The sequence below is a fragment of the Erythrolamprus reginae genome, unplaced genomic scaffold (assembly GCF_031021105.1).
Source record: "Erythrolamprus reginae isolate rEryReg1 unplaced genomic scaffold, rEryReg1.hap1 H_1, whole genome shotgun sequence".
Classification (NCBI taxonomy): Eukaryota; Metazoa; Chordata; class Lepidosauria; order Squamata; family Dipsadidae; genus Erythrolamprus; species Erythrolamprus reginae.
This window is the reverse complement of record NW_027248462.1, coordinates 864,973-891,754: the sequence shown is the minus strand read 5'-3', so window position 1 is coordinate 891,754 and position 26,782 is coordinate 864,973. Positions and strand designations below refer to the sequence as shown.

The 26,782-nt window shown below is 41.1% G+C and overlaps 1 protein-coding gene across 1 annotated transcript; it reads left to right on the top strand.

Annotated features, from left to right (window-relative positions):
• Positions 1-977: 977 nt before the first annotated feature.
• LOC139155241 (phosphatidylinositol transfer protein beta isoform-like) lies at positions 978-25,673 on the top strand. Its single transcript, XM_070730352.1, has 12 exons — positions 978-1,422; positions 5,305-5,335; positions 5,995-6,140; positions 6,217-6,308; positions 10,889-10,896; positions 11,817-11,891; positions 15,491-15,574; positions 16,301-16,378; positions 19,114-19,224; positions 19,988-20,110; positions 21,222-21,303; positions 24,657-25,673. Exons 1-11 carry the CDS (start codon positions 1,403-1,405, stop codon positions 21,267-21,269), a joined length of 816 nt encoding a protein of 271 aa, XP_070586453.1. The 5' UTR covers positions 978-1,402; the 3' UTR covers positions 21,270-21,303; positions 24,657-25,673.
• Positions 25,674-26,782: the final 1,109 nt, after the last annotated feature.

Genomic DNA, 26,782 nt, shown 5'->3' with positions numbered 1-26,782 from the left:
GCTTCAGGAGACAGCTCCTTGGCGCTTGTATCTCGAATTTGGGCTTGTAAGTAGAACAAAAATATCTCTCCCCTCCCAGCTCTTATCTCGAGTTGCTCTTAAGTAGAGCAGCTCTTATGTCGGGGTTCCACTGTATTTGGCTTCAGCCTCCAGTCATGTTCTTAAAGCCTTGTTTACACAGGCTCGTGGATGTATATGCACAGCAATTAGTTATATTAATTGTTCTAACCGTCAGGAAATTTCTCCTTAGTTCTAAGTTACTTCTCTCCTTGTTTAGTTTCCACAAATTGCTTCTTGTTCTACCCTCAGGTGCTTTGGAGAATAGTTTGACTCCTTCTTTGTGGCAACCCCTGAGATATTGGAACACTGCTATCATGTCTCCCCTGGTCCTTCTTTTCATTAAACTAGCCATGCCCAGTTCCTGCAACCGTTCTTCACATATTTTAGTCTCCAGTCCTCTAATAATCTTTGTTACTCTTCTCTCTACTCTTTCCAGAACAGTGGTTCTCAACCTTTCTAGTACTACGACCCCTTGATACAGTTCCTCACGTTGTGGTGACCCCCAACCATAAGTCTAGAGCCAATTCTCCCAACAGAGCTTGAAGCTGATTGGCAGGAAGGTCAGAGGGAGACCCCTACTGTAAACACCTGATTGGTCAGATTGTAAAAATAGGCTCCAAGACGCCAGAATAGCAGCTTTAGTTCCTAACACCATGGGATATTTGTCTTTTCCCATGGTCTTAAGCGACCGCTGTGAAACGGTCGTTCAACCCCCAAAGGGGTCCCGACCCCCCAGGTTGAGAACCACTGTTCTAGAGTCTCAACATCCCTTTTACATTGTATTACATGTCTCAGTGTTTTCTAAAACACTGTCCCTCAGGAGTTGGGAGGCAGGGAGGAAGGAAGACAGAAAGAAAGAAAAAAGAAAGAAAAAGTGGGAGGGATAGATAGATAAATAGATAGATAGATAGATAGATAGATAGATATATCTTCCTAAATATTAAAGCAGCAGACTATGCTGTTTATCTATTTCAGGGTAAAATCTTCACATGCCCCAGCAATACTCTTCCGCAACTCTCCTCGCGAGATGGACTATTACAGGTATTGGATTCATTTTCCGGAAATGGCCGGCCTGTCAATCAACAGACAATTATATGTCCGACAGGAAGACCCACCCAATCCCCGCTCCACATCTCCCTAAAGCGGCAACCCATTCATTGCTTCTGCCGGGGAAAAAAAAGAAGGCGGCTGATTGAGGGCGGAAATGGCGTCGTCAGGGGCTGGTTTGGGCAAGTGGCAGCTGGAGTGAGGGCGGAAGTAGCGTCTATGGCCGAGGAGGGGGAGAACCAGGAAGAGAAGGCACGGTGCTTTGGGCGTGCGAGGCGCTGGAAGGGTGTGAGGGATGGTGCTCATTAAAGAGTTGTAAGTACTGGAGGGGCAGGAGTGGTTGAGAGGTGCGCGGGGGGGAGGGTTACTGGGAAGGTGGGAGTTGCTCATAAAAAAGGGGGCAGGCAACTGAGGGTCTCAGGAGCCGCTGTACACCATTACCCCTCCCCCCTCTTAATTTTACTTTTATGTAGCACCTAACGGTTATATAGCTCATAACTATTTTATGTTGTATTTTGGAAGCTGTGAACATATTACCAACCTTAGTTTAGATTTGATATTTGGGTGCAGTGGGCTCTTGGAGTACTTTGAGTTTAAAGCAACATTTCCCCCCCCTGTTTTTCGGAACAGCCTCAAATGGAGAGTTGGATTAAAACTTCTTGTTTCCCAGCCAGCAATGCCCCTTGTGTCTCACCACTTCTGAAGTTCTTCCAGCTTCTTTCCTGCTCACAGATGGCATCCAGTTGAGGAGACTAAGGATAAACATACTGCCACACAGCCAGTTGTCTGCAACTTAGAACTGACTCATTCCTTGTTTCCAGAGAAGATATTTTATTAATTACCGCCCACCCAACATCAATATTTTTTTAACTAATCTTCAGTAAGAAAAATAGGTTGTTAGGGAGTATCACAATAGTTTCTTGACTGTCATTTTTCAATCTAGAAACTGCTATACTTTAGGAATAGATTTAGCAGAACTTAATTAGAATAAATCCAGACATTTGCAAATGTAAACTTTCACCGCAAATCATGCTTAGACAGTAAGGGGAAATTTTGCAACAGATTTTCTTTGCTAACAAGTCAGGACAGATAAGAGTAGGAAATCTGAAGAGAAGAGGTGTTTGAGATAACAAAAATGAAGCACTACTTTTCTGTTTCATTTTAATTAAGCAATAGAATCTTGTAGGATTTTTATAAGGAAGATTGCAGACCTGGCATTTGTTGCATTTCACCCAATAATTTTGGTTCTGAATAATATATATCCAGTTGTATTTTACAATAGAAATTAGCAATTTGTGACTTCCAGATGATATTGAATTGTATATCCAGCACATCAGTTGCTGACTATTTTGGTTGGAGGTTTATAAAAGTTGGAGTCTAATTTAGTGAGATTTGAGTCATAATTTCTGACTCCTGTTTTTATAATAACTAATATTCTTCAGCCTTTTCAGCCAGTGTGTATATATCGCACATTTCACTTAACAGACAGATACAGTGAAGTGTGATTTAATAAACTGTGTAATCACAGAGTTTATTAATTTAGATTTATTGGTTTTTATTTAGTATTGTATGAACTCAGCCATTGTTTATAGACTATGATTTGATTTAGCATTTTGTGTGAATTCAGCAGATTCTACATTCGTCAATAGACCATGGTTAAGCAAATAGTGTGATCTTAATCTGAAATGTTACGTTCTATTCTGGATAAATATATGTGTGCCTCTAGATTAGGTTTTCTCAAAATGTGCTTCAAGAACCCCAGGGTGGACCATCTAATCCTCTCAGAGCTCTGCAAAATCAAAATTGTTGCCACAAAATACAAAATACAAATTAAAAGCCCATCAAACATGAGAAGCAATACTGGCAGCAAATATGTCAATTTTAATTTTTAATGTAATAAATATTGATAAATATAATTCATACAAACAGAACCTCATTTGCTATCCCCTATCATTTTTAAAAGTGGAAAAGATCCTGAGAGAGAGAGAGAGAAAAGTAAGAAACTTTGCTCTAGTTGACATAACAATAGCCTTCAATATTCACTCCATAATCTTATGTTGATTCTAGGAACTGCTGTCATATCTTCTTTGTGGAAAAAACAAGGCAGTTAATTACAGGAATATATTTATTTGTATTGCTTTCATGCTCAAAATTCTATCTAAGTTGACTCAGGCTACTGCATAGGAGAGCCAACAGGAAATATCGATATTTTGTGATAGATTAGATAATTAAATAGATAATTAATCCCAGAATAGTGCACCAGCGCCCACCTTTTTAACATGTCCAAGAAATCCACATGAAAATAGTTATGAAACTACTAGGATTCAGATTGGACTCAGAGATCTTTCCTTTTTGTGTAGGCTAATAAAAGCTAAAAACCTTTTTGGTAATAACTTTGATCCTGCCTGGTTGAGAATGTGGATTGCTAAATTTGGGGCTTAGCTTGCTTGTGGATTTCTGTTATGTTTTCTGAATGTTATTATTGCTATCTTTTTGAGTGGGTGGCCTTAACACACGTAGTAAATATTTAAACATTCATGTCTCAAATTGCAAAGTTTTCAATGATCTGTCCTGCTTCCTAGATGCCAATGTTTGTGTTACCTTAGCAAAAGGGGGCACAATTTCCAGTCCACTAATACCTAGACATTTGTACTTTCAAAACTCTAAACAAGTGTATTATTTAGTACTATAAAATGAAAACCCTTGGGGCAACAAGTTTTCTTAGCTCACATTGAAGTAAAATGGGGATAATTTACTATTTCTGATATGTTATTGTTATTTGATATCTGTAAGTCAAATGCCAGTTAGATGACCTTGCAAATTTAATCAGCTAAAGTAGTGGCTGCTGACACTTTAGTTTATGATAATTCTGCAAACAAGCCTCCTGTTCAGAGTATAATGAAAGCAACTACGCTCTGCATATATATTTATAATTGCTTTGAGATATTTTTTTTTAATGGGAAGCAATGTGCAATAATAATGCCCATTAATTAAATTGCAGGACCCCTTATAAATTACTTTGTAACTGAATATACGGTAGTTAGGGATTTTATCCATTCAAGATAGTCACATCCTTCAAAATGTTTCCAGATGAATAGCTTGCAATCAAAATTGTACATAACTATTTGTATGTAGCAATTTAATATTTTCCTCATGACATTTTAATACAAAAAAGGGAGGGGGGTTAAAAGGGGGTTAATGATAAGAAAGGGTGGAAAGACTTTGTATGTGTAAAAATTCTGTGGCTGAAGCAAAATGATTTGAAAAGTCCTTATCTCAGGTCTCAGGAAAGATGAAAATAAATATTATTTATTTATTGGATTTGTATGCCGCCCCTCTCTGGAGACTCGGGGCGGCTAATAGCAACAATAAAACAGTGTACAATAGTAATTTGGTATTAGAAATCATTAAAAATCCAATAATATAAAAACCAAACATATATACATACATATCATGCATAGAATTGTAAAGGCCTAGGGGGAAAGAGGATCTCAATTCCCCCATGCCTGGCGGCAGAGGTGGGTTTTAAGTTGTTTACGAAAGGCAAGGAGGGTGGGGGCAGTTCTAATCTCTGGGAGGAGTTGGTTCCAGAGGGCCAGGGCTGCCACAGAGAAGGCTCTTCCCCTGGGTCCCGCCAGGCGATATTGCTTAGTTGACGGGACCTGGAGAAGATCCACTCTGTGGGACCTAACTGGTCGCTGGGATTTGTGCAGCAGAAGGATCTGAAATATTCTACTGAATCAAAAGGATCATGTCCTTTTAAAAAAAAAATTCTAGTGAGATTTATTAAAAACAAACCAGGAATAAAAATCTAATTTGAATATGTTTCTTCTGGTCTGGTAAGCAGCCTTGTGGAGAATCCTTCATAGCTCGAATAATTCGGTGTATTTTCTAAGCGATCACAGTTGAGCTATTGGCAAAATATAGCAATGGGACTTAGACTTAGATTCCACTTTATATTACTTTATAGCAGTCTCTGAGCAGTTTACATAGTCAGCATGTTACCTCCAATATCTGGGCCCTCATTTTACTGACTTCAGAAGGACGAACTTTGAGCCCGTCAGGATCAAATTCCTGGCTCTATTCTACCTAAATATTTTATTTGTATGAGTATGTTCATGTACGCTTTTTATGTAGTAAAAAGTAGTGGTGGGAAATCTAACTATTTTCCTTCTCTTTCTTTTCCACCAAATCCAGTCGGGTGGTACTACCTTGCTCCGTAGAAGAGGTAAGTTATAAATCTTGCTCTGAGGGAATTCCTTCCCACAACCTTCTTAGCCACACTGATAAAGATTGTGGGTACCGGTGGGCTCCTAAAACATAGTCCAGAATTAGCTTTACTCTGGCTTGCTTTGCCTTCCACTCATGAATAGATATCAGTATTCTTTCCTTTTCCTCAGTGGGAAACATAATTTTCACTCAAACACATTTTATTATTTATTTATTTATTTATTTATTTATTGAATTTGTATGCCGCCCCTCTCCGTGGACTCGGGGCGGCTAGCAACAGTGATAAAAATAGAATGTAAAAATCCAATACTAAAACAGCTAAAACCCCTTGTTATAAAACCAATCATACATACAAACATACCATGCATAAATTGTAGAAGCCTAGGGGGAAAAGAATATCTTAGTTCCCCCATGCCTGACGGCAGAGGTGGGTTTTGAGGAGCTTACAAAAGGCAAGGAGGGTGGGGGCTGTTCTAATCTCTGGGGGGAGTTGGTTCCAGAGGGGCGGGGCCGCCACAGAGAAGGCTCTTCCCCTGGGCCCGGCCAAACGACATTGTTTAGTTGATGGGACCCGGAGAAGGCCAACTCTGTGGGACCTAACTGGTAGCTGGGATTCGTGCGGCAGATACACACACAGTGTCTTTTTGTCATCTCCAGTATCAAGTGGGACAACTATTTTCCGTGGCTGAGGCTAGTAAGAATAACACCGGTGGTGGTGAAGGAATCGAGGTGCTGAAAAATGAACCCTACCAACACGAGGGGGAGCAGGGGCAGTACACCCACAAAATCTACCACCTTCAGAGGTAAGAACTATCCTGGGGGTGGACAGGTGGTGGCCTTGCTTGACCTGAAGCCTTCCCTTGCTTCTTTCTCTCGCAGCAAAGTTCCAGGATTCATCAAGATGTTCGCCCCAGAGGGCTCCCTTGTTGTCCACGAAAGAGCCTGGAATGCCTATCCTTATTGCCGGACCGGTAAGCCTGCAGGGAGGGGAAAACGCAGCTGCGAGAGCTATCATGGGCTTTCCTAAATATGCCCATGTCACACCAACACTCAGCAGTCTGCATTGGTTGCCGATCAGTTTCCGGTCACAATTCAAAGTGTTGGTTATGACCTATAAAGCCCTTCATGGCACTGGACCCGAATATCTCCGGGACCGCCTTCTGCCGCACGAATCCCAGCGACCAGTTAGGTCCCACAGAGTTGGCCTTCTCCGGGTCCCGTCAACTAAACAATGTCGTTTGGCGGGACCCAGGGGAAGAGCCTTCTCTGTGGCGGCCCCGACCCTTTGGAACCAACTCCCCCCAGATATCAGAGTTGCCCCCACCCTCCTAGCCTTTCGTAAGCTCCTTAAAACCCACCTCTGTCGTCAGGCATGGGGGAATTGACATGTTCCCTCCCCCTAGGCTTATAAAATTTATGCATGGTACGCTAGTATGTATGATTGGTTTTAATTTGTGGTGTTTTTTAAATTAACTTAAATATTAGATTTGTTTTACATTGTATTGTTATTGCTGTGAGCCGCCCCGAGTCTGCGGAGAGGGGCGGCATGCAAATCTGATTAAACTTAAACTTAAAGAGACATCTTTAGTATTGGCAGGAATAATTATTGACCACCATCAAGCTCTGTAATTCAAATAAACATTTAGACTTCCATATTTCATTGAATAAGGCAATTTTATTTTGAGTATGCAGGCAGTCCTAATAGTCCACAATTAAACCAAAATTTATGTTGCTAAGTGAGCTTTTTTTTTTTTTGGCCACATTTGTTAAGTGGCAAATGTGGCAAGTTATCAAATTAGTTAACATGGTTGCTAATTGTATTAAATTTTATTTTATTTATTTATTTATTTCATTTTTATGCCGCCCTTCTCCTTAGACTCAGGGCGGCTTACAACATGTTAGCAATAGCATTTTTTAAACAGAGCTAGGCTATTGCCCCCACAACCCGAGTCCTCATTTCCCCATTAACTTTGCTTATCAGAAGGTTGCAAAAGGTAGATCACATGATCCTGGAATAGTCCAATTGTCATAAATATGAGTCAGTTGTCATTCGAATATAAGTCCAATAAATAAATAAAATAAAATAAACCAAACGACCATGGGGATTGTTAGGACTCTGTCCATAATGGTTGGGTTGACAATATATAAACCAACAATATATATTATAACAGCTATGTCTAGCTGAGGTGTTGCAGACTGCCACAAGAGGGAGCTAGAGTTTATAGCTTTTTTCTCCAAGTCACCCTCTTTGTTTCTTTGTCTAGCTACCCACTGTTCATGTCTACTCACTGTATGTATGCTCTGCAATCTCTCTGCACTTAGTTATGTATTATACCTAAAATGTATTTAGGCTTGATATCTTTGTTTGCTGATTATGATAAAGACAACTGGTAAGAGAGACCATGTACTTGGTAATATTTGGATATTCAGAAATGTTATTTCTCAAAGTAAACTTTAATTCAAGTTAGTATATCTATGTGTGACCAAGTAGTATTCCCAGCTAATCTCAATCTAAACATTTCTTTGTGTGCACAACCTTGATAAACGGATTAATTTGTTCATACATTAACAAGGATGCTTCAGTAGTCATAAGTGTGAAAAATAATAATAAATAATAAAAATAAGTCACTTTTTTCAGTACTGTTGTAACTTTGAATGGTCACTAAATGAACTGTTATAAGTCGAGGACTATCTGTATATTCTCAATGGCAAATAGGCAGTGTCTTGGTAGAGGACGAAGGGAGCACCCATTCACTTGCTTGCTTGTGGATGGAGTTTGGCATAATTTGCCAACAGATGTTCTATTATTATTATTATTATTATTATTATTATTATTATTATTATTATTATTATTATTATTATCTCAGTACAACACAGCAAACGAGATCACTATGCTGGATTTCGTATTTCATCATCAGTCGGGCGCTTCCCAAGCACCTAGGACTGCGTGATGTAGCGGCGAATTATGTTTGCCGATCCCAGTAAAGCGGCCTTTTGCAATTGACAGATGGAGATTTTGTCAATTCCGATGGTTTTCAAATGTCCGCTGAGATCATTTGGCACTGCACCCAGCATGCCAAGTACCACTGGGACCACTTTCACTGGCTTATGCCGGAGTCGTTGCAGCTCGATTTTTAGATCTTTGTATTTCACTAATTTCTCTAGCTGCTTCTCCTCAATTCTGCTGTATTATTATTATTATTATTATTATTATTATTATTATTATTATTATTATTTCTACATGCAACCTGAAAATACCAAAGATCTACAAAATTGGTCTGAGGGCATTGGTGCATTTAGAAGGGCATGAGATCATTCCCGTTGTGTTCTCTGATTCACTTTCTGCAATGTTGGCATCATATGAATACAAGCCTGCTAATTCTCAATTGCTTGGATTGGCAACCTGAGGCCTTTTTCAGATGCACTTACCTTTAAAAAAAATTAGCAACATGAATGAAATCCAAAATAAAACTTTTAGCATAGTTTTTTTAAAAAAGGAGAGGGAAGTGACTAAACTATACTGTAACCCAAGAGATAAATCAAAATTCTGGGATCTGAACCACATAGCTTATTCTCTTGCCATTATCTTTCAGGCTACTGGGCCCTGAGCCCTCCCAAAAAGGTTAAATAGAGTTCTTTGACACAAAAACATTCTCCATTTCGACTTTCTGAGCTCTGATGCCTGTAGCATCTTGCTTACTGGATGCTGGATGCTTGAGTCATGCATCATTATTACTGTACTTTTATTGTTGGGTCAGAATAATGAGATGTAATTATATATTTATATATATGTAGGTGTGTGTGTGTGTGTGTGTGTGTGTGTAGATTGTTCTGAGTTCGGGTTTCACCCCATGTAATATTTTGAGTGTCTATGCGACGTTTCAGTGAAATCACATTCACCATCATCAGGCTGAAGTTGTTAGCTTCGTGCTGCTTTGAATATAGTTTGTTTGCAACTGCCATTTGTTCCTTATAAATAGTGGTGGGGGTGGAGATTTGGTTGAATGTTGCAAATAGATTGGGTGGCTGTGTTTTAATGATTTGATTGGTTGTATATATATATACAGTGGTACCTCAAGATACGAACCCCTCGTCTTACGAACAACTCGTGATACGAACCCGGGGTTCAGCAAAATTTGCCTCTTCTTACGAACTTTTTTCGAGTTACGAACCTGCGTTCAGAGACTGCTGGGAAGCCGCCCGGCTGTTTTAAAAGGTAACAGCCGGGCGGCGGGGCTTCCCAGAAGCCTCCCGAACGCCGGTTCGTAACTCGAACAAAGTTCGTAAGAAGAGGCAAAATTTTGCTGAACCCCGGGTTCAGTTCGGGAGGTTGCTGGGAAGCCCCCCAGGCCGGCTGCGACCTTTTAAAACACCCGCGCCGCTTCGCAGCTGTCTCCCGAAGCCGAACGCGGAAGTTCGGCTTTAGCGTTCGGCTTCAGGAGACAGCTACGAAGCGGCGCGGGTGTTTTAAAAGGTCGCAGCCGGCCTGGGGGGCTTGCCAGCACCCCCCGAACCCTGAACTTTTGCCGAACTTCCGGGTTCGGGGTTCGGGGGGTGCTAGCAAGCTCCCCAGGCCAGCTGCGACCTTTTAAAACACCCGCGCCGCTTCGTAGCTGTCTCCCGAAGCCGAACGCGGAAGTTCGGCTTCAGCGTTCGGCTTCAGGAGAGAGCTACGAAACGGCGCGGGTGTTTTAAAAGGTCGCAGCCGGCCTGGGGGGCTTGCCAGCACCCCCCCGAACCCCGAACCTTTGCCGAACTTCTGGGTTTGGGGTTCGGGGGGGTGCTGGCAAGCCAGGCCGGCTGCGACCTTTTAAAACACCCGCGCTGCTTCGTAACTGTCTCCCGAAGCCGAACGCGGAAGTTCGGCTTTGCCGTTCGGCTTCAGGAGACAGATGGGAAGCGGCGCGGGTGTTTTAAAAGGTCGCAGCCGGCCTGAGGGGCTTGCCAGCACCCCCCCGAACCCGGAAGTTCGGCAAAAGTTCGGGGTTCGGGGGGGTGCTGGCAAGCTCCCCAGGCCGGCTGCGACCTTTTAAAACACCCGCGCCGCTTCGTAGCTGTCTCCTGAAGCCGAACGCTAAAGCCGAACTTCCGCGTTCAGCTTCAGGAGACAGCTGCGAAGCGGCGCGGGTGTTTTAAAAGGTCGCAGCCGGCCTGGGGGGCTTGCCAGCACCCCCCCGAACCCCAACTCCGGGTTCGGGGGGGTGCTGGGAAGCCCCCCAGGCCGGCTGTCACCTTTTAAAACAGCCGGAAAGCCGTTTTTTTGCGGGGGGGGGGGGGTTTGGTTGCACGGATTAATTGACTTTACATTGTTTCCTATGGGAAACAATGTTTCGTCTTACGAACTTTTCGTCTTACGAACCTCCTCCTTGCACCAATTAAGTTCGTATCATGAGGTATTACTGTATATTGTATACATACATACATGCATACATATATACATATATATATATGATTAAATATAATAAGATATAATAATAAGATTTACTGTTTTGCTTTGCCACACTAATAAGTTTTTTTATCTTTTCTCTTATTTTGGCCTTGTCTACTGCAGTTATTACGGTAAGTGACTTCTGAAATGAGTGGCTCTAGGAGGGGGCATTTTCCCTGGTTATTCCTCCCCATCCACAAAACATCCCTAGCCATGTGACCAAATTTGTTTCCTCTGATACAGCCATCCCCAACTTTTCGGGCTGTGTGAACCGCTCATGGCCTTGGGGGGGGGGGGTAGAGGGGGTAGAGGGGACAGTTTTACACGCTATCTCATTGTTTGTCCAAGTGGGGTTTCATGTGCTTGTTGCTCCTTGCTTAGCCCAGTCCCCAATAAGCCATTGGCCAAATCTGGCCCACAGCCTAGGGGCAGGAGTCTCCTGCTGTAATATCTTCCTATGGAGCTTATCGGTTCTATGAATTGAATTATAACAGTCAATTTGTAGTTGTATAAATTGACATAGAGGATTTCAAATATAACATATCCAGGAGTGGAATTCAGCTCATTCGGGCCGGTTCAAGTGAACCAGATACTAATTTTGTATGTGGTTCGCTGAACCAATAGTTGCAAGGACTGGCTGACCCAGTCCATCCCCTCCCAGGAGTCTCCACGTGGCCCATTCTGGATGCCAGTGCAGGGCCCGTGCAGAGGCTCTGGGAGGGCGAAAAATGGGCCTACCAGAAGCCCGCAGACAGGCCCGTTTCCGGCTTCTGGAGGGAGGCCGTTTTCACTCTCCCGGAGGCTCAAGGAAAACCTCCAGAGCCTGCGAAGGGCTAAAACGACCACCCTCCTGTGGTGCAGGAGGCTGAGTAGACCACGCCCCCATGGCCACGCCCACCCAGCAACTGGATAGAGAACCGATTGCTAAATTATTTCAATCTCACCCGTGATTGACACATCTCTGGCAAATGCTCTATGGCCTTAGTGTTTGCAGGTTGTATTGTCAGCACCAAGAATTCTTGTAACCTTATTTCCTTCTCCTCCTCGATAGAATGAATACATGAAGGATGACTTCTTTGTCAAAATTGAAACATGGCACAAACCGGATTTAGGTGAACAAGAAAATGTAAGTGGGAAGCCTGCAAATCTAACAGATTGTTTGTCCAAAGAATTGGGGTGCCTAAATCCTACTGAATTCTGTTCTTTACAAGAAGTCCTGGACTTACAAACCATTTGTTTGGTGACTGTTCAAAGTTATAGAGGCACTGAAAATAGTTGACTTGCAACCATTTTTCACACATACAACCATTGCAACATCCCAATGGTTATATGATCAAACTTTGGACTTTTGGCAACTGGCAACCATTTATGATGGTTGTAATGTCCCAGGGTCATGTGATCACCTTTTGCAATCTTTTGACAAACAAAGACAATGGGGAAAGCAGATTCACTAAATCAGTGTTTCCCAACCTTGGCAACTTGAAGATATCTGGACTTCAACTCCCAGAATTCCCCAGCCAGCATTCGCTGGCTGGGGAATTCTGGGAGTTGAAGTCCAAATATCTTCAAGTTGCCAAGGTTGGGAAACACTGCACTAAATGACCATGTTACTAAGTTTTAACAATTGCAGTGATTCACTTAACAACTTCAGCAAGAGAGGTCGTAAAATGGAGCAAAACTCTTTCTTGCTTAGCAATAGAAATAGTGGGCTCAATTGAAGTTGTATATCAACGACTATTTGTATGGACAATTAGATCTTGTATTGCTGGACTCAAGTTTTATTGCCTAGAAATATAATTATGGTTAATCAGTGATTAGGGAACATTCAGAACATCACAGGCAAGTTCTGGGTTTTACTCTTAGCTTCCAGGAAACATATGGAACAGTTGAAACATTGCAGTTCAGCTTTACGTATCCCTATCAGCATTTATTTTCACATCTGACTAATTATGTAGAGATTTTTGAATTGCTAAGATTATGTTCTTATTTGGGCTTACTTTGACACGGGAAACTGAGCTGTGCTTTATTTCCTTGAGGCTTGACATATTGTTCAAATTCAGCCATTAAGGTTTGTATTTAACATTTAACAAATACACTTTATATAATAAGTCCACTTTAATTACGATTAAACTCTGGGTTATTATAATAGGGATGTTTTAAACTCAACATTCGAGGCATACAACATACCAGTGTTCTCTTTGGAAGTTGGAAAAGACTGATTTGATTATTTAGAGAATGACTCTGGTTTTCCAGAAATAAATATCTCTCCCGAACTGGCTTGTATTGTCTAGGCGTGGGGGCAACAATAAGATTTTCATATAGCGCGTGACACCTTTAATAGGGAATATAGTACTTAGAGTAAAGAGATTATTATTATTTTTTAAAAGCAAAGCTGCAGCAAGTGCTTCCTTGACGCAGGAGCTCTAAATCAAAATAATTATGTTTAATCATGATGTACAAAGTAACAAAATGAAACAAGATTCTACAAGACAATATACAAAAGGAAGTAATACAAAATCTAAATAGGTTGGCATTCAAAATATCAATTGTTTAAAAGTCAAAGCAAATGCAAAAGACTTTAGCTTGATGACAATATGTCATAGAAAAAAATTGGAAAAAATCTTGGACAAAATTTCCAAAAGTTGATTGAAATCTCCAAGAAGATAGCGTTCCCATATGCCACCCACCTGTTCCTTAAATGAAGGCAGCTGCAGAGGGGTCTTTGAGGATCCCAGCACATTAAAAGAAAGCTGGAAGCAATTTTAGATACTGACTGCATTCCCACATGCTAGTCATATTTCTTTTGCTAAAGAAGCCAGAGATATAAATCAGTCTTTTAGACAAAAAAAAAATCCCATGGTTCATTTAAAATTTCCTAGATAATGCATTTTTTAAAAAAAATAACTCTTTACTTACCATAACTATGTCTTGGTAATAATAATAATAATAATAATAATAATTATTATTATTATTATTATTATTATTATTATGTCAATACAACACAGCAAACGAGATCACTATGCTGGATTTCGTATTTCATCACCAATCGGGCGCTTCCCAAGCACCTAAGACTGAGTAATGTAGCGGCAAATTATTGTTGTTTTTGTTGTTATTATTATTATTATTATTATTATTATTATTATTATTATTATTTATTAGATTTGTATGCCGCCCCTCTCCGAGGACCTGGAACGGCTCACAATATCAAACTATGATTGAATTTTAAAAATCATGAATACTTGCCCCTGTACACACATCATATTATGTCTAATATTAATATACTACACATTAATCCAGAGCATAATACCATAGTACCATGGTCTTTCGAGACCGAAGGATGCCAATGCAAATATACTACAGTACATTTAGAATCAGTAAGCCAACAAAAGCATTGTTTCAGATTGGTCGGGTGTTCTGAAACCATGATTATCTGATCTATATATAGCCATTAACCTGAGCAAAAGCCCACCAAAATAATTTGCTGGTGCTTCATAAATGGCCACAGGGTGATCCATATCTAGACCTTATCAAACTGTAAATTGTGGAAATGGGAATTTATTTCATTTTTCATTTAAAATATATAATGATTATTTCTTAAACTTTTCAATTAATGAACACAGAGCAATCATGTCTACGGAGTCTATGGAGAGGGGCGGCATACAAATCTAATAAATTGAATTGAATTGAATTGAATATCATTTTAATTATAATTAACATTCAATAGCAATAGTACTTATTTATTTATTAGTTAGATTTGTATAATAGTACTTAGGCTTATATATTGCTTCATAGTGCTTTACAGCCCTCTCTATATTTCCCCCAACAATCTGGGTCCTCCATTTATTTATTTGTTTGTTTGTTTGTTTGTTTGTTTGTTTGTTTGGTTGGTTGGTTGGTTGGTTGGTTGGTTGGTTGGTTCCAGAGGGCCGGGGCCGCCACAGAGAAGGCTCTTCCCCTGGGCCCCGCCAAATGACATTGTTTAGTTAACAGGACCCAGAGAAGGCCCACTCTGTGAGACCTAATCGGTCACTGGGATTCGTGCGGCAGAAGGCGGTCCCGAAGATAATCTGGTCCGGTGCCATGTGGGGCTTTATAGGTCATAACCAACACTTTGAATTGTGACTGGAAACAGATTGGCAACCAATGCAGACTGCGGAGTGTTGGTGTGACATGGGCATAATCTGGGAAAGCCCATGATTGCTCTCTCAGCTTCATTCTGCACAATCTGAAGTTTCCGAACACTTTTCAAAGGTAGCCCCACCTCGGAAGGTTGCCTGCAATTTGTAGTCCGCAGAATTAACCTGCAGCCCCACCCACTTCTTTTCAGAATTCAATTCTAGCCCGCCTACGCCAAAGCCCTTCAGTAAAAGTTACCTTGCCTTATTATGAAGTGTGAACTCAGTCTCTATCTAAAACAGTGATGGCAAACCTTTTTTGAGGCTTTCCGCAAAAGCGCCCTCCCCCATCCCTGGAGGCCCTCTGGAAGCCAAAAATTCCCTCCCAGAGCCTCCATGCGAGCCGAAAATCAGCTGGCCGATGCACACGTGTGCTGGAGCTGAGCTAGGGCAACGGCAGATATGGCTCTGCGTGCCACCCACGCCATAGGTTCGCGATCACTGGTCTAAAATATCATCTGTACAGTATGCATAAAAAGTAGAGGTCCCCCAGAATCATTTGTATTTGATACTCTTAGAAACATCTGAAATTGTAATTTCTCCTCTGCAGGTCCATGGGCTGGAGGCAGATACCTGGAAAGATGTGGAAGTTGTTCACATAGACATTGGTGATCGGACACAAGTATCAGATGATGTAAGAAGAAACCATCTAGGCCTGTGATTCTCAACCTGGGGGTTGAACAACCGTTTCACAGGGTTCGCCTAAGACAAATTTCCCATGGTGTTAAGAACTACAGCTTCTATTCTGGCACCTTGGAACATATTTTTACAATCAGGTTTTTACAGTGGGGTTGTCCCTCTGACCTTCCTGCCAATCAGCTTAAAGCTCTGTTGGGAGAATTGACACTAGACTTGTGGTTGGGGGTCACCACAACACGAGGAACTGTATTAAGGGGTCGCGGCATAAGAAAGGTTGAGAACCACTGGTCTAAGCTGTCCTTTGGCAATTGTCATGATAGGTGACCTGAGATGAAGGCATGGCAGTTTTGAGTCATGAAAAGAGGACTAGGAAACACCAGTGGGCTACAGATAATTCATTTCTGGTGGCAACAGTGATAATGATTTACATCAGTTCCACTAATTGCTTTGCTAAAGTTCTGGTATAATCCTCAGTCTCTTGTTTTTTACTGGCTTTTGGGTGTTAAGCATTGCCTATTTTAAACCTTCCTTTATAGCCAAGTTAGTTGTTTCAACTCAGCTGCTACAACAGGAGAGGTGCTGAATTGTTCCGGCTATTTTTTTAAATTCTCATCTACCGGATGGAGGAAAAAATAGATATCTGGATTCTTTCTGACACCACTACTTGCTAGGATTTATGTCCTGCATGCTGCCATTTTTTCTCAACTCTTTTCTCTTTCAGGATTACAAACTAGATGAAGATCCAGCTCTTTTCAAATCTCAGAAGACGGACAGAGGCCCTCTTGGCCCTGACTGGAAGGTAAGATTTACCTCAGGAAAAGAAGAAAACTGGCCTTTTAGTACATCTTTGATAGATTGCCTGTCTACTTCTCCCCCCCCCCCCCCCAATTTTTCTCCGTCCTCCCAGTTTTCAGACATTCTGTATTTCAAGATAGGCTTGGTGGGAAGCAAGCTCATTATAGAGTCCCCCAAATTTGGTTTGACCAACCAGGTGTTTGTGGTTGTCAGGTTGTTTCTCATCCAAAACAGGAGATCAGTCCTGTTTTTTTTTTTCCTTTAAGACTTGCTCACACACTGTATCCTCCCTGCTTAAATTTCCCCTTACATTTTAGGTGTTATTATGCCACAGAATTAATTTGCTTTGCCATAGACTAGCAGAGCCTTTCACAATTTGACACTCTCTGAAAATATTGCTGGTCAATTCCCAGCATCCCCAGCCGACATCTGGGAAGTATCCAGATGGAGATCACAGATTATTAGCGTGAAGATCTAGATTGAGTTCCTTGTCCTTAAAATATAACTGATGGTTCCAGACCAGCCACTGCATTCTCAGCTTAACATGACCTGCTTAAAGAAAAGTAATCTTGCTTTTGTTTGAAGGGTTGGAAGAATAAAAAATAAAGGGTTTTTTTCCTCCAATATATTATTTGTTGAGCAGTGCAAACTGCATAAGAAAAATTCACGTGGGAAAAAGTTTGATTTACTATTACCATATCTACTCTTTCTGCCTACCTCAAGAGAAACATTATTTTAAATTTCCAGGATGAGAGGTGAGGAAGAGAGGAATGTCTTCTCCAAACCTTGAGTGATGTTGCAATTTTTAAAATAAATCCTTTCCAATTCATCAGAATGATGGAAATGTGCAATTATGTAAAGTGACTTGTAATTCAAGTCCACCTGTCTGTCATCAGAAAACACTGGATAGAACTGGGCCCAATTTGGTGTATGGGACAAACTAGTGTGAGTTCAAAATAGGGCCCAGTCCAGCCAAGAGCTCTAGAGAACAAAAAAATCCAGAAAAATTCCCCCCATATCTTGCTATAATGGGGAAGGCCATTGAGTTCAGATGGTACTGCATGCTCCATCTAAGGCAGGGGTGTCCAATCTTGGCAACTTTAACTCTAAGCCTGGTGGACTTCAACTCCCAGAATTCCACAGCCAGCAAAGCTGATTGGGGAATTCTGGGAGTTGAAGTCCCCCAGGCTTAGAGTCACCAAGATTGGAGCCTTGTGATCTAAGGCCCCTTCCTTTCCCAGTCCACAAATTCCATTTCTGCATGCTTTCCTGTGTCAGAAGGAGAATCCCATATGTGATTGCAATGAGGTGATAAGACAGGTAATCCTCGCTTACTGACTGCCTCATTTGGTAACCATTAGAGTAATGATGATATTTTTTTAAAAATGGCTTTGTGACCAAGACCCATAATTACAATCATCCCCCACAATCACATAATTGCCATTTGGGTGCTTCACAACTGCAATGCATTTACAACTATCAAATTGTGTAGTCATACAACTGCCATTTATGTGCTTCACAGTAAGGTCTGACAGATAGAGCGAATGCAGAATATAATCACAGATTGTGGTCACATGATGTCTCAATGACTGGTGGTTTGCTTAACAACTGGCAAGTGACATTCAGACTCAATTAGTGTGTACTACTTTAATAATAATAACAACAAAGTTGGAAGGGACTTTGGAGGTCTTCTAGTCCAACCCCCTACTTGGGCAGGAGACCCTCTACTATTTCAGACAAATGATTATCCAGCATCTTCTTAAAAACTTCCAGTGTTGGAGCATTCACAACTTCTAGAGGCAAGCTGTTCCATTGGTCAGTTGTTCTAACTGTCAGGAATTACTCCTTTGTAATGAGGTGGGGTTTTTTTGCTTAGCAATGGAGTGCCGTGCCCCAATCATAGTCATTAAACAAGGATTGCCTGTGACTGTATTTAGTTTGTATTTGTATTTGTATTTATTAGATTTGTATGCCGCCCCTCTCCGAAGACTCGGGGCGGCTAACAACAATATAAAAAGACAATGTAAACAAATCTAATATTAAAACAATATTTAAAAACCCAATTTAAAGAACCACTCATACATACAAGCATACCATGTATAAATTCTATAAGCCTAGGGAGAAGGGAAAATTTCATTTCCCCCATGTCTGACGACAGAGGTGGGTTTTAAGGAGCTTGCGAAAGGCAAGGAGGGTGGGGGCAACTCTGATATCTGGGGGGAGCTGGTTCCAGAGGGCCGGGGCCGCTACAGAGAAGGCTCTTCTCCTGGGTCCCGCCAAATGACATTGCTTAGTCGACGGGACCCGGAGAAGGCCAACTCTATGGGACTAACCGGTCGCTGGGATTCGTGTAGCAGAAGGCGGTCCCAGAGATATTCTGGTCCGATGCCCTGAAGGGCTTTATAGGTCATAACCAACACTTTGAATTGTGACATGGAAATTGATCGGCAACCAATGCAGACTGTGGAGTGTTGGTGCAACATGGGCATATTTGGGAAAGCCCATGATTGCTCTCGCAGCTGCATTCTGCATTCTAATTACAAACCAAATCCATGAAATAGAATTTCATTTGTATTCTGGCCCATCCATTTGGAGGAGTGTGATTTCGGGCATGCCTTATGAAAAGGTCATATGCACCCTTGTCTGTAGGGAGCAGTGAAGCCTGATCCTGCCCTAACTCTTCTGATTTTAGTCTCTCTATCCCCCCTTTCCCCTCCCCCCCTTTTTTGTTCCTGTTAGCGGGAACTAGCCAACAACGAAGATTGTCCCCACATGTGTGCCTACAAACTTGTGACTGTGAAGTTCCGCTGGTGGGGCCTTCAGGGAAGGGTGGAAAAGTTTATCCAAAAGGTGAGTTCCGGGAAAGTTGGAAAAGTTTACCCCAAAGGTGAGTTCAAAGTGGACCGTTGTTTGCTCTGTTTTGAGAAAATTTGCTGGTTTGAACAGAAGTAGAATCCAAAGCTCTGTTTGAGGGGAAAAGCTCCTTCCCACCAGTAAAATCTAGCTGATATAGCTTTTGGTGGCATAATAAGATAGAGAGGTTGGATCTGGTAAAGATCGGGCCATTTTCTCAGGAGAAGCATAGAATTAACTATATAAGTACTCCTCGACTTACAACCCATTTGTTTAGTGACTGTTCGAAGTTACGACACTGAAAAAAGTGACATGATTGTTTTTCACACATACAACCATTGCAGTGTTCCCCCGTAGTCGCATGATTAACATTCGGACCCTTGGCAGCTGGCATGCATTTACGATGGTTGCAGTGTCTGGGTAGTCACGTGGTCCCTTTTTGCGGAAAAGTCAGATTCACTTAACAACCATGTTACTAATTTAATGACTGCAGTGATTTACTTAACGGGTCAAAACTCACTTAGCAATTGTCTTGCCTAGCAACAAAAATTTTGGGCTCAATTGTTGGTCGTAAGTCGAGGACTATCCGGGGTTCAAAATGGCTGCCTGTCTTACTTTTCTGTCTGAAGAACCTAGCCTAGATTTATTGCTGTGACTTAGATATCTAAAGGCTTAGAAAACTTAATTTGGTTCCCAATTTGGGCCGTCTTGTGTTCCCAGGATCTCAGTTTCTTAAAAGCTTCTCTTTCCTCTTGGACAGCAAGAAAGACGCCTCTTTACCAACTTCCATAGGCAGCTGTTTTGCTGGTTAGATAAGTGGGTGGATTTAAGCATGGCTGACATCCGGCGGATGGAGGACGAGACACAGAAAGAGCTTGATGAGGTACTAAGGATGGTTACCAGTTTGGGAGTAGAGTATGTACTGGATGGGATAGTAGAATAGCTTTCTTTCCCCAAGGAAGTCTCTGCTAAAACAAGAGACAAAACCTTTATTCTTCTGTAGAAGGAAATGAATATAAGGGTATGTTATAAAATGAAGTATTCTAGATAAAAATGAAACAAGCACTTTTCCCTTTCAAAATCATGTTTTATTCTTAAAAGAGTGCGAATAATAACTTTTTTTAAAAAAAAAAGACTATTTGTAGTAAGATGTAAAAATATTTACATTAATTGAAAATGTAAAATTAAAAGATTAAAAATGGTAGGGGTATATGTGATCCATGCACAATCTCTTCCCATCCTTTTTGTGTCTGCTATATTTTTTCTCCAAGATATTCTTTCTGAAATTAGGATTAAAAACATTATTTTTCAGCTTTTGGGCTAAAAGCAAGCCTAGTAACAGCATTAAAACCACCATATTTTAATGATACTATATCATCTATTTCGAATTAGAAAGATTTCAACCCCCTCCACCAAAAGTATTTTCAAATATATTTTTAAAAATTGGCCCAGTTATTATTTTGTGTTTTTGATGCCAATTAATTAAAAAGATAGTGTCTTGTTTTTGTAGCAGTATTTCTCAATCTTGGCAACTTGAAAATATGTGAGGATTTTAACTCCCAGAGTTCCCTAGCCCAGGGGTAGACAAAGTTGGCTCTTCTATGACATGTGGACTTCAACTCCCAGAATTCTTGAGCTAGCATGATTGGCATGATCCACAAGTCATAGAAGAGCCAACTTTGCCTTCCCCCTGCCCTAGCTAACCTCGCTAGCTGGAGAATTATGGAAGTTGAAATCTTAATGGTCAAGATTGAAAAACACTGTTCTACATATTTGCCTGTTTTGTTGTATATTAATAAACAGCCATCTATGATTAAAATATGGAAATATGTAAATACAATTGAATTCAGTTGTACTCGATCACTGCTAGGAAACCCAAAATTGTTTAGATTTCACAAGTGGAATCAATGCTAGGAGAATTCGAAATGGGCAAGACCGATTAGAAAATTATTCCCGCAAGAAAGAATAATCAGAAATTCTATATTTTATTGCAGATCCGCCAGAAGGGCTCAGTGAGAGGCATGACTGTCGGGGATGAATGAGTGCCCCCTATTGCCTAGGGGAAGAAATGACAAGGTTGGAAAAAACAAGAGTGGAATAAATAGCATGCTGGAAAAAATGTAGGGAGTTTATTGAAAAGCTCACGTTTCATCTTAATGCAATAGAAATGCAAGATGTTTGCTACACGTAGCATTTGCTCCTGCCACTACAGTGCAAAAAAACTAAAAAAATGACTATAATAAGCCATAAAGAGCCATTTTGGTATGATGGTTATGGCATCAGTCTAGAAACCAGGAGATTATGAACTCTAGTTCCACTAGTGCACAAAGCCAGCTGGCTGACCCTGAGCCAGTCATTCTCTCTAGCCCCCCAAAAGAAAACAATGGCAAACGCTTAGGGAAAATCCTTGCCAAGTACAGTGGTACCTTGTCTTACGAATGCCTCTTCTAATGAATTTTTTGAGATACGAACCCGGTGTTTAAGATTTTTTTGCCTCTTCTTCCGAACTATTTTCACCTTACGAACCCAAGCCGCTGCTGCTGGGATGAAGGGGTTTCTTTTTTTTTCCTTTTTTGAAGAAAGAAAAGGGAGGGGCGGCTTGGAGGGGGAAAGACTTTGCATTAACAAAAATAGGAGAACAGCATGCTTGCAGAGGCACTGAAAGGGTGTCTTTTGAAGAAAGAAAAGAGAGGGGCAGCTTGGAGGGGGAAAGAGTTTTCATTTAAAAAAGTAGGAGAACAGCGTGCTTGCACAGGCACTGAAAGGGTGTCTTTTGAAGAAAGAAAAGGGAGGGGTGCCCCCCTTGCTTTTCTTCCTTTCCACTCACCCTTTAGCCTAGCCTTGCTTCTTCCACCCGCCCCCTTTAGCTGCTCTTCCCTGCCCTCTGTTCGCCTCCCTTCTAAAGTTTGGGATTTTCCTGATGGATTTGCACGCATTATTTGCTTTTACATTGATTCCTATGGGAAACATTGTTTCGTCTTGCAAACCTTTCACCATACGAACCTCCTCCTGGAACCAATTAAGTTTGTATCATGAGGTACCACTGTACCTTGCAAGGTAGTCCAGGCTGTCACCAGGAGTCAACACTTACTTAAAGGCACAAAACAAAACAAAATACTATGTCTGCTTTAGTGCAAGCTAGGATATTCATGATTTAAAATTTGGCTGGGATTAAACAGGAAATTAGAGCTAATTATTGATTTCCTGACTTACTTGAATCAACTGTGAGATGGCTGCATACACAGGAAAAGATTTGTCATTCCTTATTAGCAGAGATCTGCTGTGCAGATGTGGTAAATATATCATGAAAAATGAGCGTATAAAGCTAAAGTTAGTAGGGATATTTTAAGGCCACTTTGTAATTTGCATTGCATTACTTTTGAAACCTTATCATTAGAGCTACACATTCAAATAAAGAATAGGATTTGCAGACTCATACTAGATTTATTTTTTAGTCAACGAAGTGTAAATGTAACTTCCTCACTTTGTTATCTTTCATATGTATTCTTTCAGATGTGTTGAGTTCAAACTCTTTTTGTTCTTGGCCAGCCTATGATTAATAATCTGAAACAGCTGAACAGCATCCATGGAGGAAAGCTGGTTTAAATATTTCAGTTAGCATTTATCTTAAACTTAAATAATGTCTAAATTGATTTATGCAATTATAAAATAGTCCATACAATGTTTTTTTAATGCTAAATTAAATTGTACTACAAATTCCATTTTAAAATGTAGAATGCAAGTACAGATACAATAAGCAAACTGACCATAAGCAATCTGCTTTTAAAAAGTAGAGTGGCAGACATTTTGATTGAAAGAACCCCTTTGAAGATTATAGCTTGGCACCCCAAAGAACATGTTTGGGGCCTAGGAATATCTTCCACACGAGTAAGGTTAAAAAATCCTTACTTTGGGGACTTACTATATATTAGCAATAACAATAGCAGTTCATAGTACTTTACAGCACTCTAAACCAAGTCGTGGCATTACATGATGTACCGGAAGTTTTTTCTCCTTGGGGGCAGTTTTTTCACCTTGGGGGCATAGCCCTTGGGCGATGAATTTGACACCCTTGCTCTAAGCTGTTTACAGACTCAGCATATTGCCCCTAACAATCTGGGTCCTCATTTTATCAACCTTGGAAGGATGGAAGGATGAATCAACCTTGAGTCTTATCAGGATTGAACTCCAGACTGTGGGCAGAATTAACCTGAAGTACTGCATTCTAACCACTGCGCCACCAGCTAGTTGAAGACTCAAAGCAAGGTCTCGGAGTTTTAAAGTACGTAGTTCTTTCATTCAAGTGGAAAAATAGTGTTTGGTAATCAGGAATAGCCTGTGTTTATTAATACACACCTTCCATTCATCTTCATCATCTAAGACCACATATCTTACAGATCTAAACTGGGCAGAAGTTTCATTAGGATTGCAGAGGACACCTTGATGATTTTAATAGAGAAGCAAAGATTTTTAACATCCTATTGTTTAACCAAAGCAAAAACAATATTCTTAATTTTAAATAAAATGCCATCATTTAAATTTTGCTCAAAGTGTATATTTTGGAAGCAGTATTTAATTCCTGTTTTAGGGATGCCAACAAGGCCTTTTCCTTGAGTTCAACTAGGTGTTTTGTGTTGGAATTCCTGATCTATGCCAGATACAATGTGAATTGGTAATATTATCATGTGCAATTCAGGGAAAGCAGGGGCTGATTATCCAAGCTTCCTTCAATTATTTTGATTCTGATCAATGGAACACAAGAGCCTAGTTCAGTGTTTTTCAACCTTGGCAACTTTAAACGGGTCTAGGACAACTCATCATGGCCAATTTATCTTGGTCAACTCACTGCAGGACAAGAATTATGCTAATATCAAATAAATGATGGAATAGAATCTTTAGAGAAAGAAAGGTGCAAGAGGAAGGACAAAATGAAATGCGATTGACAAAAATTAAAATAATTTTTTAATTGTATTAAATGTTCAAATTGTTGAATTGTCCTGCAGCAAGTTGTCCCACAGTGAGTTGTTTTGTGGCGACTTGGCCTGCACCAAAGTGTCCCGTTCTGACTTTCAAGCATGCTAACTGGGCAGTTCTTGAATTGGAGTCCATATTACCTTAAAGTTACCATGGTCCAAGAAATATTTTTCTGATTAAATGGGTAGATTACACAGGCTGCAGAGGCTGTCGGTCGTTTGTTTCTTAGGTGTGGAGTTTTGAATGCACCATCCAAGCATCCAAAAATAGAAGGCAAGGCATGCAAGCGGTTTGACACCCAAGGCAACTGGGTGTGAACATCCCTAGTGGTTTATGCAAAGTGGGAGGCAAAGAAAGCTGAATTCCACTAAGCCTGTTCGGGTTTAGACTCAAGTTTTCTCCGTAGAGAAAATATTACATTTTGCTCATTCCTCCCTGTTTCTTTTCTGCCCTAGATGCAGTGCCAGTTCTGACCTGAGATTGGACCTATATCATTGTGGGACTTTGCCTTCTCCCTCTTCCTCCCACTCGTCAACTAGGAAGGGGGGAGATGAGCTCTTTCTTTCATTCCATCTACTTGGTCTTAAGATATTCCAAGCTGTCCCTGATTTTACCAACCTGGGAAGCCCCATGAAACTGCTGCATATTATTTACTGATCATGGATTAATAGGTGTCCTTACCGCATGAATGGGATATCAAAAGGGGCCAAGGACTTTTTCAGGGGCTGGGGAGCATTTTCTTTTTCACACTGCAGAGTCAGCAATGCATGAATATTAATAACATTAATCTGAATATTCTTTAGAATCATACGTCAGCGGGTGGGTGGGGAATTTATAGGAAGTGGGGAAAACTGGGGGCGGGGGTTGAATTGGGAGGAGGGAGATTTAAAGTTAGGAATATAGTTAGTTTCTCTTTCATGGTGGAGAGTTTTAAGCTGCCCATGAAAATTGTTTCTCCCTTTTGGAAACTATTCAGCTTCCAAAGCTGTTGGGGGGTTAAAATGAAGTTTCTACTCCAGGAATTTTGCTATGCATGCTACATGTTGGAGTCAAACATGCCACTAGGCAGGGCCAGTTACAGGCAGAAATATGTCTCCCATTTGATCTTATTTTTCAGACATGGCATAAATTGCACCATGGATATTTGGTAGGACAGTTTTCCTGCTATATTTTTTCTGCTTTGGAGCAGTACCGGGACGTTTTTCTTTCATTCAGGGTCCTTTTCCTTGCTTCTCCCTCGCCTCCACCTCCTGTTCCAGTGAAGCTGGGAATGCAAATGGTTTTCCATTGGGAGAAGAGGTGAACAGAAGTATTTCAAGCCTTCTGGGAATTAAGGAGAAAGAAACAGACACGGAGTCCCTGGGCTGTAGTTCAAGGACCTGCAACAGTATTTTTTTTAAAAAAAGAAAACACTGAAAATCTTTTTTTTAAAAGTAAAACAGTAAATAAACTTGAAACTTGAGTTTGTTCAATTCTTATACTGGGTGAGCGTTATTTCAAGTATTTTTTGGAATTTGTGTTCTCTTAATGCACCAGACCCCATGTATAAACGTGCGCTTTTCTGATGGGTTGGCTTTATACCCTAGAACAGTGATGGCAAACCATTTTTCCCTTGGCTGCCAAAAGTGTGCTATTGTATGTGCGTGTGTGCCCATCATTTAGAAACATAGAAGTCTGACGGCAGAAAAAGACCTCATGGTCCATCTACTGCCCTTATACTATTTTCTGTATTTTATCTTAGGATGGATATATGTTTATCCCAGGGATGTTTAAATTCAGTTACTGTGGATTTATCTACCACGTCTGCTGGAAGTTTGTTCCAAGGATCTACTATTCTTTCAGTAAAATAATTTAATGTGTCCTTGGCCCTTCCCCCATTTCCCGACTTTCGGTGGGCTCAGTAGGCCTGTTTTTCACCCACCCCAGGCTCCAGAGGCTTCCCTGGAGCATGGGGAGAGTGAAAAGTGCCACCCCACCACCTGGAGGCCCTCAAGAGGCCAAAAATACCCTCCCAGAGCCTCTGCATGAATCTAAATCAGCTGGCTGGTGCACACGTGTGCTGGAGCTGAGCTAGGGCAACAGCTTACATGCCGACAGATAGGCTATGCGGGCCACAGGTTTGCCATCACGGCCATATAAATTCTGGGTTTTTTCTTGGAAAACAAAGCAGAGAGCAGAACTGCCCAGGTGCTCTTTGGTTGTTTCCTGGGAAATGATTCCAAAGAAGTGAGGTTCGAAAAGCATGATTGCAAGAAATCGAAAGGCAAAGCTACACCAATGGTATTTGTGCTCTGTCATAAGCTTTTTAAAATTTGTGCTGTCTAATTAAAAACCATCTAAATGGGGATCCTTTTTTTCCCCTCGGGTGCCAAAAGACCGTGGGCGTGCGCTATAGGGCATGTGAAAGTTCCCACAGCCATAATTCAATGCCTGGGCAGGGCGAAAACAGCTTCCCCTGAGGCCCTCCGGAGGCCAGAAATAACCTGTTTCCCAATTTCGGCTTGGCCCAGTAGGCTCGTGTCTCGCTCTCCCCAGGCGCCAAAGAGGAGGGAGCAAGGTAAAAACGCCTCCCCCATTCCCT